General features: G+C 49.8%; 2 protein-coding genes across 2 annotated transcripts in view; one reads left to right on the top strand and one right to left on the bottom strand.

The window, feature by feature from the left end:
• Positions 1-5454, top strand: part of PKP1 (plakophilin 1) — a 32391-nt gene extending 26937 nt beyond the window's left edge. Inside the window, exons 11-14 of the mRNA XM_065747441.1 lie at positions 98-284; positions 3507-3591; positions 4453-4553; positions 4712-5454. Of these exons, the coding sequence (XP_065603513.1) occupies positions 98-284; positions 3507-3591; positions 4453-4524 (344 nt within the window). The 3' untranslated portion in view covers positions 4525-4553; positions 4712-5454. The remainder of the gene's footprint in view (positions 1-97; positions 285-3506; positions 3592-4452; positions 4554-4711) is intronic.
• PHLDA3 (pleckstrin homology like domain family A member 3) overlaps positions 1-16075 on the bottom strand; it is a 135137-nt gene that overhangs the window by 88479 nt on the left and 30583 nt on the right. The gene's annotated exons all lie outside the window — the stretch shown is intronic.

Genomic DNA, 16075 nt, shown 5'->3' with positions numbered 1-16075 from the left:
GCACTGCATTCTTGCACTGAATAATGCCAACAAGAATAGTTTCATTCACCTGTGCTGGGTTTATTTAAATGTTGATTGGAACATTCCGCCTCTTTAGCTCACCAGGTGCTCCCAGATGTATCACGTCTCCTGTCATTCCAGTCTGGAAATACCAACAGCTATGGCGAGATCATGACATCAGCTTGTTACACTCTGAGGAACCTCATCATGTCCAACCCACACCTGGGAAAGTGTTACTTGACAAGCAACATGCTCAATAATGTAGTAAGCCTGTGCCGAAATGGGTGAGTCTGGGGCAGAAGGTGTGGAAAAGGTCTCAGGAAATTTGCTGCTCTACTGGGCAAAGCATAATGCTTAGCTGGGATGTTCACGCTGGTTCATCCTTTGGCTGGAGCATTCACCGCAAATAGCTGAGTTGCAGCTGTGGTGATGCACGTATTTTATAAGTAGATCCTCTGGTCTACCCACCCGTTCTCCGTGAATGTCTACAGCTGAGCAGTCTCAACGTATTTGACCAGTTTTCCTTTCAGGAATGGTTTGAGTTTTGCGCCCTTTATAGTCCCATACAAAACTCATCAACTCTTGCCAAATGGTTTGCTCATTTCTGGCCCAATTGGAGCTTACAGTCTTTGACCGTATCTCTCATCTCTCCTCCCATCTGGCTTTGTTCTAAAATACCTTATGCAAGCAGCCTATTGTTTTCTGTTATGATGACATTCACATGCCTTCTCCATCATCTTCTGACAAACCACTTCCAATTTACCTCTCGTTCTGTGGCAGCAAAGAGATTCTCAGTCATTACCAGTGGCCTCTCCGTTTAGGTTGGACTTCAGCCAACAAATATCAGTCACTTTGCTGCTTTTATTTGCCTCCACTCTGCAACAAGCTCAATTAGCACCAAACCCTGCCCTCTTCTAAGTCTTCATTGTTATGAGTGGCATTAACTTCTGCCTGTAGTCCTGCTTGGGCTCCCTCAGACCGGTCGTGGGCTCATTACTGCTTCAGCAGAGCATTGCACAATCGGGGCCGTGCATACCTTAATTGTCTCTGCTCTTTAGTGTGATGAGCTTTGCTTCCAGTGACTCACTAACTGTGAGAGTTACTAAATTCTCGAGAAGTCTTCAGTGTATTTCTCCTGACTGTATCACAAATTCCTTCTGAGAAACTCCCATGAGAATTTGCACTGTTCCTTCTACTTCACTATACATTTCTGTCCCACGGATTTCTACGCTGCTCTTACAAAAAGAAAAAAAAAAAGAAATGCCAGCAATTTACATCTGGGACTCATTTTGCTTATTCCAACCATATTCAGATTGTTCCATAGAACAGATATGAAAGCCATGTCCATTCTAACATCGGAGCTAACATTTCCTACTTTCCCTGTACTGTCTCTGAAGACAAATGGGAAATTTCACGGTGGAATTTGTCTATTCCTATGTCAGAAAAAGCCTCACCTATTCCCTGATGGCAGTAATTGAATCCAACGCCTCCTGTGGGGCTGTTGGCAAGGCTGGGCGCAGACCCCATGCTCCCCACGCTGTGCTGCTGTCCTCTTTCCCAGCCCCATAGCCAGCAGAAATAGAGAGCTCAGGGCATGCCAGCGGTGACCACATCCCCATGGAGAACGCTGTATCACAGTGCATGCTGTGAGCATTTTGCAGAGCTTTCTCTGTTGCTTTGCCTCGGTTTCCCCACAGGCACTATTGTAGTCACGTTTTAGAAAGAGCTTCCAGGCTGCAGATGAGTTATGGGTGCTTTCCTTACTCAAGTTCCCCCCAGATGCCAATCAGCACCCCCAGAGTTGGGTTCCTTTCCCTTGATGCTCTGTGTAGCTGTATTAGTGAAAGGCATAAACAGTTCCACAGTTTATCTGATTGCTGTGGTTTCTTCTCCTTCCTGGTGCATCCCAATTAGATAATTGTCTCAGTCTCCCGCATGTATCCTCCTCTATGACACAGCTTTCATGGTTATGATGGCGTGTGCTCACTCTGTTATTTTCAATCCAAGGTAGCAAAATATTGAATGTCATCTTCTATTCGGTTGTTTCTGAAAATCAAGCTACAGTTACTGACTTACTGCTATATCCTATTCATCTTTCTTCTGCAGCTGTCTGTTCACATCTAATGCCACGTGTAAAAAGCCTGTTCTTGAAATGAGCTTTGATTTCCAGGCAGCTTGCTTTCAGAAAACTCACATCTAAATCAGCTGTCCTTGATATTCTGTTCCATGGTACATGCTGCGCAGTTAGAAGGTGTTCCCAGCTCCTTCACTTAGGATATGAGCAAATATATCCTTGAAAAAAACATGTGTCCAGGTCACGATCTGATCCTAACTACCTCTGTGTTCATTGCTTTTCAATGGTTGTTTGGCCAGATGCTCATTTTCAGCCACAACATTTTTTTAGGCATGGTCATTCTGATGATAGAGCTTGGGATGGTCATAACCATTTTGCAATAAAACCTCCTTCTCTTGGCCCAAAACATTGCTCAAGAATTTCTCATTGCGTGCTGCTCTTCCAGTCCTCCAGGCAGCACCAACAACACGATCTGCATTGCCCGTAGTCATTCTGATCAGGTTGTGTGGTCATTTCTTGTAGGCTGGAAGATTTTTGGTACCATCTGCTGCGTTAGAGAAACACCCCAGATCTCCTCATTGGGTTTTCACACTCATAGGATGCTGCTATAGCCCAGTGCACTGTTTGGAGGACACAACTTCTGTGTAGAAATTGAAGGTCATGGGGTCATGGAATCACTGAAGTAGGAAAAGACCTCAAAGGTCACCAAGTCCAACCCCAGCTCATCCCCACCATGCCCACTACCCATGTCCCTCCGTGCCACATCTATCCTCTTCTTGAAGGCCTCCAGGGGTGGTGGTTTGGTGGGGTTGTACCATGCTGGGAGCCAGGGAGGGTCTGATCCTGCTCGCCATGGCTGGGATAGGCTGGGGCTGTCGCAGGGCTCAGGACTCTCCCATGGGCAGGACATGGTCCAGCAGATCAGGAGCAGCGATAACAACTGGCACTGAGGTTTAGATCTGGGTTGTCACATGAAATGTTCCAAAATTATAGAAGATACTGTTATGACTCATGGTTTCGGAGCTGTTACGTGAGCAAGTATCTATTAACTTGTGCTGAGCAAGGACTTCTGGTTACAGTTGTTATTGTGAGCACAGAGCCCTTCCCTGTGCTGCCCTCCTGAGGGATTCACCCGCAGTGTCCCCATGGAGTCCACGTTGGCACCACTTCACTTCTTCACCCTTCCAAATCCCACCCTCCAGAAGCACTTTTTCAGCTCCGTTCTTGTGCTCAGACCTTCCCCTTCTGTTTGTTTTGTTCTGGTCTGAAGGACTGGCCTCAATGATGGGTCCCTTCCACCTGGGGATGTTCAGTGGTCCTGTGGTTTCATTGGCAGTCATCTGTCAGGACAGTGAGTGCCCAGCTGGAGATGGCTCCTGGTGCTGCTTTTGTGGCTGTCTGTAACTCCTCCATTTTGCTTTCACCTTCCCAGCTCCTGTCCGAAAGCAGCCGAAGCTGCTCGCCTCCTCCTGACAGACCTTTGGTCGAACAGGGAGCTCCAGAGTGTGCTCAAGCAGGTAAGGAGAACACCTCTGCCTTCTGTCTGCTGGCACAGCCCCAGTTTTGACTCACTCCATCGGGTTGCAGAGCTCTTTGCGAGGCTCCTCCTCCCTTCTCTCCCATTTTCTTCGGCACCCCGTTGCTCTACCCTGTGGTCACCTCGCCCCTACAGTCAGGATAACCTCTACAGCCCCTAAGAGGAATATTTAGGATTTGTTTTACTCCCTGCAACAGAAACTGCAGCAGTGCTGCACAGCCGAGGCGTGGAGCCAGCTCCCAGCCCAGTGGCTCGCTTTGAACCAGATGGGTTTTTCCAGCTCACCAACAGCAGCACCTGCAGAGAGCAAAGGGCTAAATTAAAGAGAAGGAGTAATATCCACAAAGGGGAATACCCTGGGGGCAGGAAGGCAGGGAGAGCCTGAATATTGTTCTTCTCTTAACGGTGAGGGACTTTCTCCATAGGAGCTGGTGCAGCTTTGCACTGGTGCTGCTGACTTGTTTTGGTGGGGCTGAGTCACGCAGGTGCTCCCACAGATGGTCACTGCATTGGGTGCACGTCGGGGTGGGGGTCTGCAAGCAGAGATGCAGCGTGCATGTCTCTCTGCCATTTTTCCAACGTTTGCTAAAGGACTTAGGCAAGGTTTCCCCAGTAGAGCTGGAGGAGCTCAGCCCTTAGCGGATGCAAGAATTGTGAGGTCCATCCACGAAGGTGATCCTTCATTTATTGAGGACACAAAGAGAGCAGAGCAGTCTGTTTGAGGATGGAGCACGCTCTTAAGGATGCTTTTGAGTTGGCCAAATGGGGTCTCCCACAGCAGTTGATAGCTATCCATTCTGAAAGCAACGCGTGTTCACTCTGTGTCCACGTGCTCTTACAGCAAGGATTTGATAAGAACATGATGGGATCTCTAGCTGGGACGACCTTCAGGACCCTTCCCTCCAGATTTTAGGAGCCTCTCCACACATTTTTGGGCTGCAGGTAAGAATGGGGCCCTCATCCATGGGGAAGGGGTGACACAGGGGCAAAGAAACTGGGAACTGGTCAAGGGAAAAGAGTAAATGTTGGGTATGAATGAAAAGAGAAGATATTTTCAATGCTTTAATGGCTGGGCATCTCTTTGTTTTATTTCATTTCAGAATTTTGAATTGGTTCATCTCCAGGAAGACAAACCCATTCACAACTGCTTAGGATGTTAACAATGTAGAGTGTTTGTGAGTTAAACTCAACTGTAAAGCAATCCAAACATATGGATTTCATGTGGATGATACTGATATTTTTAAGCATCTTCTTCTTTTTTTTTTTTTTTTGGGGGGGAGGGGGAGTAGAAGGGACTTTTATGGAGGTTATAGTTTCTTGATGTCAATATTTTATTGGTTTTTGTTTTGTTTTTGGTTTTTTTGCAAAGAGTGTGTCTGTGTAACTGTGTCCACATCGCTGTGTGTGTGCGGACAACGTGCACCCCCAGCGAGGAGGGCTGAGTCCCCACCAAAACTCAGTGTCATTTGTGCAGTTTCTGCCCCTTTGCAGTTCGGACCAATCCCACCCGATCCGAATGCTGCTGCACCAAATTGTTGTCACAACCTATTTTCACCCAGAAGTGCAAAAATTGCCAGTTTTACGTTGTCCCCATGTCACATATGGCTGTTACAAACAGATACACACAATACTTTTCTTTACAAAGGCTGCTTCTTCCTAACGTTTATGAACATGGGCTTCTTTTCTGCTTCTGGTTGTTTCTCCTATAAGCTCTCATAGTTATTAGTATTTCCTCTCCTGTCACCTGAACTCTTTATCTCAAGAAGCAAATTGTCGGCTGCTGATTCTCCCCTGGCACTCAGCAACTGCTCTCTGAAGTTGTGTGGACAGTGCCAGCACAGAGCGTGGGCACGCCGGGTCCCAGACCACCAGAACAACACAACCGTGGGGCCGTGCATGGAGAAATACAGCTTTTGGGAAGCTGGAGCCAGGAGAAGGAGCTGGGACTTCCCCAGCATCAGTGAGTGCCAAGAGTGAGGGACGTGGCCTTTGTCACCGTGCTTTGTTTGTATGGAGCAACGTAAGGAGATAGCGAAAATGGAAAAGCATGTGAGAAACGTGAGCTCGGAGCTGCAGGGGGAGGGTCAAAAAAGGATGTGCTGCAGGGGCACAGAGCTCCCTGTGCGATGTGGAGGAGGGTGCAGGAGGTGTTGGGGAAGGATGGGTTACGGGCAGGGGAAGCAGTCTCGTGTTTGCAGGGGTCAGCTCCTCGCTCGGTGACAGTCCCACGGACCTGGCAGGCCTGTCCCCAGCTCGGCTCTGGGTAGCATCATCCCCACCCAGAGCACATGGCATGGAGCAAGAGGAGTGCCAGCCGCTCTTCTCTTGGTCTACAAAGGGTGGCTCAGCCTCGTGCACTTTAATGAGCAACAGCTATTTGCTTGCATTCACCCACGTTCAGTCGAGAGCTTTCTGTGCAGAGCTCCCAGCCAAATGAAAGAGCAAAAAGCACCTTTGAAGTGGAGAGCTGGAACCAGGCGAATCCGGTAGGACAGTTTCAGGAGCATTTAAAGAGCAGCGGAGGAGCCCAGGCCTGTGGGCATGCCCTCACCACGGCTGCCAGCTGTTGCGTAGCTCAGTGTATGTCCTCATTTCATGGCTCTGAATTGTTTTGGCAGGACCCAAGACCATGGGCATCCAGGAGGGCTGCGGTGTCCGCGTGAAGGGTTGCTGCAGTTTTGCTTTAGGTTTCCGCTGCGTGCAGTTTTGCATTCAGATTTGTTCCTGTAATTACACGTTAGACAGAAGTCCTGGGAGCTAATGTTTTTTTTTTCCCTGTAAAATTAATTGGGAAAGCTAACTGCAAAATGTAATGATGGAATATTGAGGAAATTCATTCTAATTGGCTGTTATTTAAGCTTTACTTTAAAACAGTGCTGCTGCTTTCACCGGTAATGCAATTTACAGCAGCTCTATATTAGGCACAAAGAGCTACAGTAATCATCCCACAATTAAATTTACAAGTACAGGAGGTTTCATTACAAAGTACTGAGCTCAAAGGACTGGATGCATCATTCACATCAGCATTACTGGTACAGCAAAGCTGACAAAGTCATACAAATAAAACCTGTCTCCATCTGTGGAGATCTCTCATGGAATCACAGAATTATTTGAGCTGGAAGGGGCCTTGGGAGGTCATCTGGTCCAGCTTTCCTGCAATAAGGTTGATCCTTATGATCAGCTCTTTGCTGGGTACAGCCCTCCAGGCCTGGATGCTCTCCCTGCTCTGAGCTGGGCAGCCCAGGGAGCTCTTTCCAGCCTCAGTTTCCCTACAATGCTGCATGTTGCTGCTTTCATATCTCAGAATACAGCTAACACAGGAGAGCAGGGCTGAGCTGCGGCCCCTCTGACACTCCTGGGCTCTTTGCAGTTCTTTTTTTCCTGAAGTTTCCAGGAAACTCTCTGGTACTCAGCTCTATTTCCCTCTCAGTCTCTCTTTGTTCAATCTGGACTACAGACTCTACCCACGCAGGTGAAGTGACACTGATGTCTGGCAGTGAAAGGAAAACCTCTGGTGTTGCTCATTCCCAGCAGTCTGGGGACCTTCTTTTCCAAACAACACTTCCCCAGGGGCAGAGCTCAGCACTTGGGTGCTGCTCTCACTTCTTTCCACCAACATTCATCCTTCGAGGGAGGCACTGCTTCGTGGAGGCACATCTCCAGCTGCTGAGCTGTGCTCCTGGCTTTTCCCTGTGTGAGAGGCAAGGCTGGGTGGACCTGCAGGGATCCAGCTGTGGGCAGGTCTGCAGGACATGGGTTGGAGTGATGGAGGGCTACTGAGGACAGAAGGACCACAGCGAGCAGCACTCTGATCTCTGCCAGCAGCAGAATAAGAGCAATTGGGGCTTGATTTGTGCGCAGGACACACAACCATGTAAATAAATACCACACTTGTTTGTCCTGGGCTTAGCAGAGCTTTCTGGCCTGTTTACTCTTAAATGCTTTGTTTGTTTTGTGTATGTACAATCCAACCCACCCCAGCATTTCAGAAGCCTCATGGACTGCGTGGAAGGCAGTAGGCAGTTTTATTCCTCTCTGACCACACACCAGTTTGAGACCACCTGAGCCTACCAGTCCATAGCTATACCGTGTATTCTGTAAGATATAGGTATGTGAGAATAATGTATCAGAGTTTTGTTTTGGCTGTACTGTATGTATTTGCTTCATTGGTAAAGCTGAAATCAATAAAAATTGCTGGAATTTCTTCAAGCCACTTGTTGCAGGTGGATTTATTTCTGTTGTCTGGCCGTGAGCTTTGCTGGGAGAGTTACCATGAGTTACCACTTCAGACTGTGGAAGATGCATGTGCTGATGGCTTCATTTGGGTGTCACTGGGATGGGACCTTGGAGTTCCCTCCCAGCAGTTGCAGTCAACTCCAATCCCTCTTGTTCTCCTTTAGAAGCTTTTCAGGGAAAAAATCTGCCAAAGGGAACGTGAGCTCAGCTACAGAGTGTGTTTATTTTGTTTACTCATGGCAAGGCTTAGGAACACTGCTCAGCCCTGTCCGATGTCTTATGAGAGGAGGATTTGTAGCCTATCAGACGGGCTTGGGGCATCCTGCAAATCCCTGCGCAGGAAAAGGGGCAGAAAATGCTGCTCTGCCCCAGGTCACCACCAAAAGCTGTTACCAATTTGGCCCAATTAAACAGCACAGAGACCACACTGCAGTGTGCAGAGCACGCTGAGCCCCAGCCACGCACCACAACAGCACAAATGACCCCATGGTGCCACCACCCTGTGCTGGAACACAACCAAGCTCCCCTATCTGGTTTTCCCCAAGCAGAGGCACTGCTGTGGCATCCTGGTCCCGTGTGGCACGCTCCTCCAGGACACGTGGTGTCCCGTACCAGAAACCCTGCCCCATTCAGACCCGGTGCATGCAGAACAGCTTCAGCATATGCATGGCACCCACAGACCGTGGCCCCACAGCACTCACGCACCCACGCTCCAGGGCATCCCCACTGCGGGAGCCGGGGGTCAGGGAGAGCATGAGTCCCTTGTGAGGCACAGTGACTCATCCCCCATTTACCTTCCCTGCAACGTGCATGGCTTTGTGCTCCTCTATCGTGTAACCCTCATTTGTATCTTTCCCACAGTCATGTCTCCTTGCAGATGCAATCTCGCTGTGACGGAAGCTGCTGTCTATGCAGGATGACACTCAGCCCCTTTTTGGTTTTTTGCTCGGAGAGCTGTGGGTGCCCCATCCCTGGAGGTGCTCAAGGCCATGGATGGGGCCCTGGGCAGCCCGAGCTGGTGGGGAGCAGCCAGACCACAGCAGAGGAGGAAGCACATGGGCATGAAAGTCCCTTCCAACCCAACCCATGTGATGATATGATGATTTTTCACACTGAGTGACCTCAATCCAACCATGCCTCAGTGATGCTCTTCCAGCTCCTGGTACAGCCTCGGAAATCTCACGCTGGGTGGGCAACCAGCACCCCTCCCCTGGTCCTGAGCAATGCTTCAGCCAACGCTGCAAATATAATCGTGGAATCATAGAATGGTTTGGGTTGGAAAGGACCTCGAAGGTCAGCTAGTTCCAAATGGGGAACAAAGCCAGAGAAATACCCTGCACAGGTGTGCCTGGCCTCCCGAAGCAATGCGATGGAAAAAGAGGCAGGTAGAGATCTCCAGAAATGGAAGTGCTTTTGGAAGTCCTGGCACTACAAAAACCAAATACTTTCCCAGAGAAGCAGAGTTCCTCCCTCCTTTCCCTTCTCTGGGAGCCTCACAAGAGCACTGCAAGTTCCTACCCAACAGATCTGATCTCAGGCAATAACAGTGGCTGCTTTTGGGTCCTGAGGCCAAGTTTCAGTCTGAGGGATGACCCAGGCTGTGTGCTGTACAGCCAAGCACAGCAGGGATTTGCTTTGCATGTCTTGTTGCTTTCCTCCTTATTTTCCCTATTCTGTAGCATATTTCACCCACTTGGAAACTGATTCTCGTTTCCTTTGAGGGAATGAAGAGCAGCCCAGAGTTGTCAGGGTGATGATTCAGTGTCACAGAGGAACCATTGGTGTTATCACAGCAAGACTTCGGATTTCCTAGTTGGATTTGCAGCATGTCTCTTGTCATTTTTGAGTGTGCAATAAAATTCTGGCTGTGCCTATCTCACTTCTTTTCCTTTTTCTCTCTTCTCCCCAATGCAATCCAGAAACAGCCTCAAAATTATTTCCTGCGAGAAGCGGAGGGATAAAGAGTCAGGGGGAAGTGAGAAAGAGGAGATGGCACAGGTAAGTGTTTATGCTATCCAAATGGTGACTGGTACACAGAGCAAAACCCACACCCATCTCCTTCCTGCCCCGGGAACCTGGGCGAAGCAGCCATGTCCCTGCAGGGCTCAGGCACCGTGGGAAAACCAACGGCACACGGCAAGTCAGAACCCCACCTCGCCTGGGGCAGGAGGAGCAGAGCCCACAGCACCCCAGGGAAGTCAGAGAGAGCCTCTGCAGCGCTGCAGCCCCTGGAGCTGCAGTAGAAGAGGGGTAAAGTCATGCACTGAATTAGCCTGCCCAGCAGCCCACGGGATCATGAGAACCAATGGTGTTTTTCACAGCGTTTTTTCTTGACAGAACTTGCTGTGTTGCAGCTTGTGCCCACTGCCCCTTGTCCCGGCCCTGTGCAACAGCAAACAGAATCCGTCCCCATCCTCCTGACCCTCACCCTTCAGATACTGATGAGTACTGTTCCCCTCTCAGCCTTCTCTTCCCCAGGGCTCTCAGCCTTTCCCTATAATGGAGATGCTCCAGGCCCTCACCATCTCTGCCATCTTCTGTTGGGCTCTCAGAGGGGAAGAGCACCTCCCTTGCTCTGCTGGCCACACTCTTTGTGATGCACCCCAGGGTACCACTGACCTTCGTGGCCACCAGAGCATGCTGTTGACTCACGGCCAACCTTTGGTCAACCATTGGTCTACTGTTGGTCAACTTGCTTGCTTTATTTTTTGAAGCAGCCAAACACCAAGTCTCCAGTGGCTGAGCTTGACAACCACATCTGAAAAACTTTCCCTACCACCCTGGCCTTTATTGCTCATTCCTTTTAGGAGAAATCTCTTAGGATCAATCCACCCTCACCTGGGCAGCTTAAAATTAGACACTGAGGCAGTCACTCTGGGTTCCCCACAGAGCCAGTGGAGAAACCACATGGCTTATCCATCATAAGACAGAGATGGAAGGAGGGGCTAATTAATAATTTTCTATTTCCACTGTTGATTAAAGAGGCCCAGATGAAGATCAGTGATGCTCAGACATAGCTAGGTGGCCTGAACATCGTCCTTTATCTTTTGTGAGCACATATACACAAAAACATCCGCGAGTACTGCATTGCAAAGGGCCAGTCTTCATTCCTAGGATGCTGAGCTAGCACTGCCCTGCCAGGATGGGATGCTGCACATCTCCTGGGGCTTTCTGACATGAGAGCGATACAAGCAGCAGATCAGCATCCAGGGAGCAAAGCTTTGCAGTGCTCCGGTGCCCCTTAGGGCGCACAGCATGGGCGTGCTCCCAGCTCTTGTCATACCATCACCTCTCACACCATTCCTTCTTTTCTGAAAACCCCAGCTCCTTGAGTCATTGAGCTATGTAGGGCATTCACTTTCCTCTTTTTCTAAGAAAAAGCCCACAGAGAAAAGCTTGACATGCTCAGCAACACCCATGTGCCGGAGGGTAACGCATCATTATGGTTAGGATTAAGAGGACTTCACTGCAAATGGCTGGGCTCCTTGACTCATGCTCAGAGCTTTGTTTGTTTTGCTCAGCCCTGGATGGAAAGGCTTCTAACTGGATTTCCTTAGCAATTTGTGGCTGCTTTCACTGTCTCTGGTCGGATGCAAAACGAAGAGGCTGGTGGCTATCAAAGCTGCAGACTCTCCAGCCTGGCTTCTTCTGGTGCTGCTCTGACCCAGCCAGGAAATGAGAGCTGGAAATCACACAACCAGTGCCAGGAACCCACAAAGGCAATCATTCCCATTGGAAAAGACCACTGAGATCACCAAGTTCAAACCCAAGCCATCCCCACCATGCCCACTAACAATGTCCCTCAGTGGCAAACAGCAGGAAAAGCACAGCTCCTCACAACAGTCCCCATCACTGCACACAGCAGTGTCTGAAATGCCTCTGACAAGATCCCCAGATTGGCAGATACACAACTAGTGACCCTCTATGCAGACAGTGTTGTGCCCACTGCACTCTATAGGGCAAGGCAGCAGTCTGGCCAGAGCACCCTTTGCAGACACAAAAATAATGCTTTCAATATTACTGCTTCACTTTGAACGTAACCCAACACATATGAGCTGCTCTGTGCAGTCAGATGTTAATTCATCTCACGCATTGCCATCTGGGCTCTTCAGTTCTGCACTGCTCTGTAAGATTCCAAGTTCTCAGGTGCTGAGTTTGACCCCTAACACACCTACACTGGGGTATAAACAGAAATAGAAAACAACAGTGTCCCCCTTTTCCCTCTTTACGTCCAAGTGGAACCCAGGAGGAAGTGGATTGAAAGCTGTGGTCCCGATTTCAAGTTTTCAGGTCTTCCACCAGGAATCGCTCAGCATCGCTGCCAATCATGTGTGTACTGATGCTAAGCTGCTCTGCTCTGCTCTGCCTGGCTGGGGTTAAGGAGATTCAGGTACAGAGCACCACCAAGTGCCTTGAGCAAAGAGCTGTGCTGAAATAAGGACAGAACTGGGTGTGTGGATGGTTCATTTTTTAGTGCTGTTAAGCATCTTAGGCTGAACCTGGACTTCATTGCTCTGTCACCAAAAAAAATAAAAAGATTGCAGATAATGAGCTAATAACACTTCACTTTCCCAGCCTGCCTTGCATCTTCAAAGCGCTCCATGAGAACAAACTAATTAACTGTCCAGAGGAGAAGCTCATGACTAAGAGCTGAGAAGCCATGTGAGTCAACCCACTTGCAACAGGTCCTTGCAGATTTCAGTAAAAATTCATTTTGGAGGAAGATCTGTGGACTGGCCCGACTGGTCACACCAATCCCCGGCCACATTCCAGGGCCGTGAGCGGTGCGAGCGGACCCAGCCCGGAGAAGCCCCACTGACATCAAAAGGGCAACACCTCGGCAGGAATGCCCCAAAACCAACCGTGTGGCTTCCTCCTCATCTGTGTGTGTGTGTGTGCAGTCGGTGCAGGCTGAAAGTGCTGAGCTAACAGTCCCTCTGCAGATCCACCAAACAAGGGCGCATCCTGCTCGGCACCGTTGGCCAAACATCCTTTTTCTGCTGTCTCAAGACCAATCATTTGGGAACCACAACCTGTATCGGGGCCTTTTAGTGGAGAATTGGCTCTTCTAATGTAACCTTGGCTGCAATCAGCTTAGCGTGGCACTGGAGCAGCCTTCAACCCCGGATTTCTTTGCTTTGGGCAAATCATTAAGCTCCCACAAGAATGTGACTTCTGCAGGTCGCTGGCTTTGGGGGAATGTGGGTCACATTAAGCAAAACGGAGATGAGGACATCATTTTTTCCTTCTATGGGTAAATGAACTCAGAGACCCAGCCCTACAGCAATAACGTAGACATTTCAGGCCAGGAATTTTGGCTTGGAAACTTCTGCACGCTCCATAAATCTCCACCAGGAAGCATCCCTGGTCTGCCTCCGGGGCAGAAGCTCTAAAGGGAGGACGAAATTAAACTCAGTTTTCCCCAGATCTGTTTTGTGTGAGGCATTACAAAGCCTGATTGAAAACTGCTAATTTCACCACTGGATCCAGGTGCCTTCAAGTGACCTCTTGATGTAGCTGTCACCCTCATGTCCCTGGGGCAGGTGGCCACGTGCTTTTCATAGGATCGTAGAATCACAGAATCACGGAGTTTTGCCTCATTTTTCTTTTTTCCAAAAGAGAAATGCTTCTTTCTGGGTTGATCAGTCTGTGTGCAAGGAGTTGCCACAGCCCAAGGGGCTGCAACTGGGACTTCTTCACAGCTGCCAAGAAATGCCAGCAATATCCCAAATCCCTTGGTTACTCTTCCTTTGCAGTAATGATGTCGGGATGGTTGCATGGTTCTATGGTTCTGAGGTCTTTAAGGACCTTTCCAACCCAACCATTCTATAGGTCTGTGGTCTTTATGGTCTTTAAGGTCCCTCCCAACCCAACCATTCTATGTGTCTATGATACTGTGCTCAGGCAATGCTGAGATCTTCACACTGTCCCACCAACCCTGGTGGACAGGAGCCCCAGTCCTCCCAACAGGGCGTGGGGGCATCTCACCCAGTACCCAAAAATTCTCCTTATTCTCTGCATCATTCTGTTTGTAATTATTTGTAATGTCCTGGTTGGAAAACATCTCAAAGCTAAACGTTTGCTTTCCAAACTATGTTGCTCCAAAATAACAGGCAGAATTTGAGAACTGCAAAACGTAATTGATACCCATGTTCTGCCTGCTTTATTTTGAGGTGTGGTGTGGCACGCAGCCAGCAGGCTGATGGTGCAGCACTGCAACACTGCCTGAAAAGTGACAATTACCGCTCTATTTCAACAGATAATCACCAGCATCTGGTTCATAGCAAGAGATCAAAGTGCTGCCCTGGATCAAAGCGTTCTGTCTTTGTCATGATATCAAGGTTTGATTTATGGCACTGCAAAGGCACAACTCTTTTTACGTGTGCAGATAAAAGGCTCGAGGTGCTTCCAAAACCAGCAGAGCACCACATGTGGGGGGATTGCCTCAGTGTCACCCATCGATTCGTGCAGCACGTGGAGCAAACACCGATGTCAGTGCAGAGAGCACTCAGTGCTGCAGCTCTGCTGGGGTAAAAAGCAGAGCTCAAAGCTCCAGATCAGAGCAAGCAGTGCAGCGCTGCCTTTGCCAGCCATGAACCTTACGGATCCAAAGCTGGTCCCCTACTAGGACCCAAATCCCAGCGTTCCTGCCAGTGGTTGTTGCCTGCACCAAAGAAGAGCACAGTTTGCAACCCCAAACTGAAAGCTGGGCATGAGAGCACATGCAAAAGCAATGATTCAGATATTGCTTGGAAGCTTATTTTACTTCCACTAAATGCCAATAAAATGCTGCTTCCGTGCAGCAACCAAAGCTTCTTCCTTTCCATCCCAGAGCATGGTTGCTTGCTTTGTCAGTGAGACTTGCCCCACAGACGTGGGTCATTGCATAGATGCCAAACTGTGCTTACGCTGCATTAAAGTCCTCATTGATGATTTAATACATCTGTGGGATCAGCATAAGCCATGGGTGAGTTTATCCAACTAAAACAATTAACTAATACCTATGAATTAGCTGTACAGGCAGTGCTTTACAGTGCCGAGATGCTAATTGAAACTCCAGGTTAGATAGGGCGTTCAAAGCAGCCAGAAGAAACTTGGAAATGTCAGATATTTGCACAACCAGAGCTGCCCTGCAGGAAATGTACTGAGGGCCATCTCTGGCTCTGCAGAGATGAGAGCTTCGTGTATGGAAAATGCTTAAAAATCAAACATTGACGTCATTTTTTCTCTCTCTTGAAGGACAGCACTGCACCCCAAGGTATGCACATTTCTGCAGCACCCAATGCCTTTTTTTGGGCAGCCAAAATCCTTCTGGCCTCCTGTGCTCTGCATCCATTGGGACAACACCTGGCGGTGCCATACAGAAGTCCCACTTCCCATGTGGACATCGGGACCACACGGCACTTCTGCAGGGCACCAGCACACTGCCAACGTCCCCAGCAGCACCAGGAGCTCTCCACACCCCTCCAAACTCTGCTCTCGAGGTTCCCTCGCTCCCATCCTAAGGCAGCACGAACCCAGCACTCATCCACTTGCAAAACACGCCCTGTGCACGGCGGGATGGTGACAGCGTGCCCAGACATCACTCACCAGCACACAACACCTCGGCACAACACGCTGCGCCCGAGCAGCCGTCACACAGCACGCCGAGCCCCAAAGAAAACCCCGGGTCATTGCGCCGTGCCCAAGGGGACACCACGCTCCACCATGCCCACGGGTGGTGGGACACGGGTGGGAGATGGAGGAGGGCTGGGTGCTGACTCAGGGCGCAGGGAGGTGCCAGGTAGGGAGGAGGGTGCTGGTTTCGGCCCCGGCGTGCAGGGAGCCAGGCTGGCGAGGGGCCAGCGTGCTGCTGGGACAGGCCGTGCTGTGGCAAGCAGGGAGTGCCGCCGTGCCATGCCCCCACCCTGGGCGCTGCCGCCCACAGGGATGGGCAGAGAGGCAGTGCCTCTGTGCAGCACCGGGCATGGCTCTGCCTCTGCAGGAGGGTTTGGAGGATGGATTGTGTGGAGCTCGAGGTGTTGCTGTCTCCGGAGGGACACGCGTCGAGGCAGATTGGAAATGGCACTGGTTGGGACCTCGCTCAGCTGCCCGCTGGGATTTAGGGCCGTGAGGATGCTGAAGGGACTGGAGGACTTAGTTCTCTGTGATTTGTCACTTGTCCTTATTGATGTGAGATGGGACAGAGGGATGAGTGTGGCCACACGTCCCGGGCTGATGGGGTTGCT

Source organism: Cyrtonyx montezumae, unplaced genomic scaffold (genome assembly GCF_038088225.1).
Source record: "Cyrtonyx montezumae isolate F1298 unplaced genomic scaffold, pur_monq_1.0 scaffold_45, whole genome shotgun sequence".
NCBI lineage: Eukaryota > Metazoa > Chordata > Aves > Galliformes > Odontophoridae > Cyrtonyx > Cyrtonyx montezumae.
Note: the sequence above shows the minus strand (reverse complement) of the source record. Positions and strands in the feature narration are given on the sequence as shown.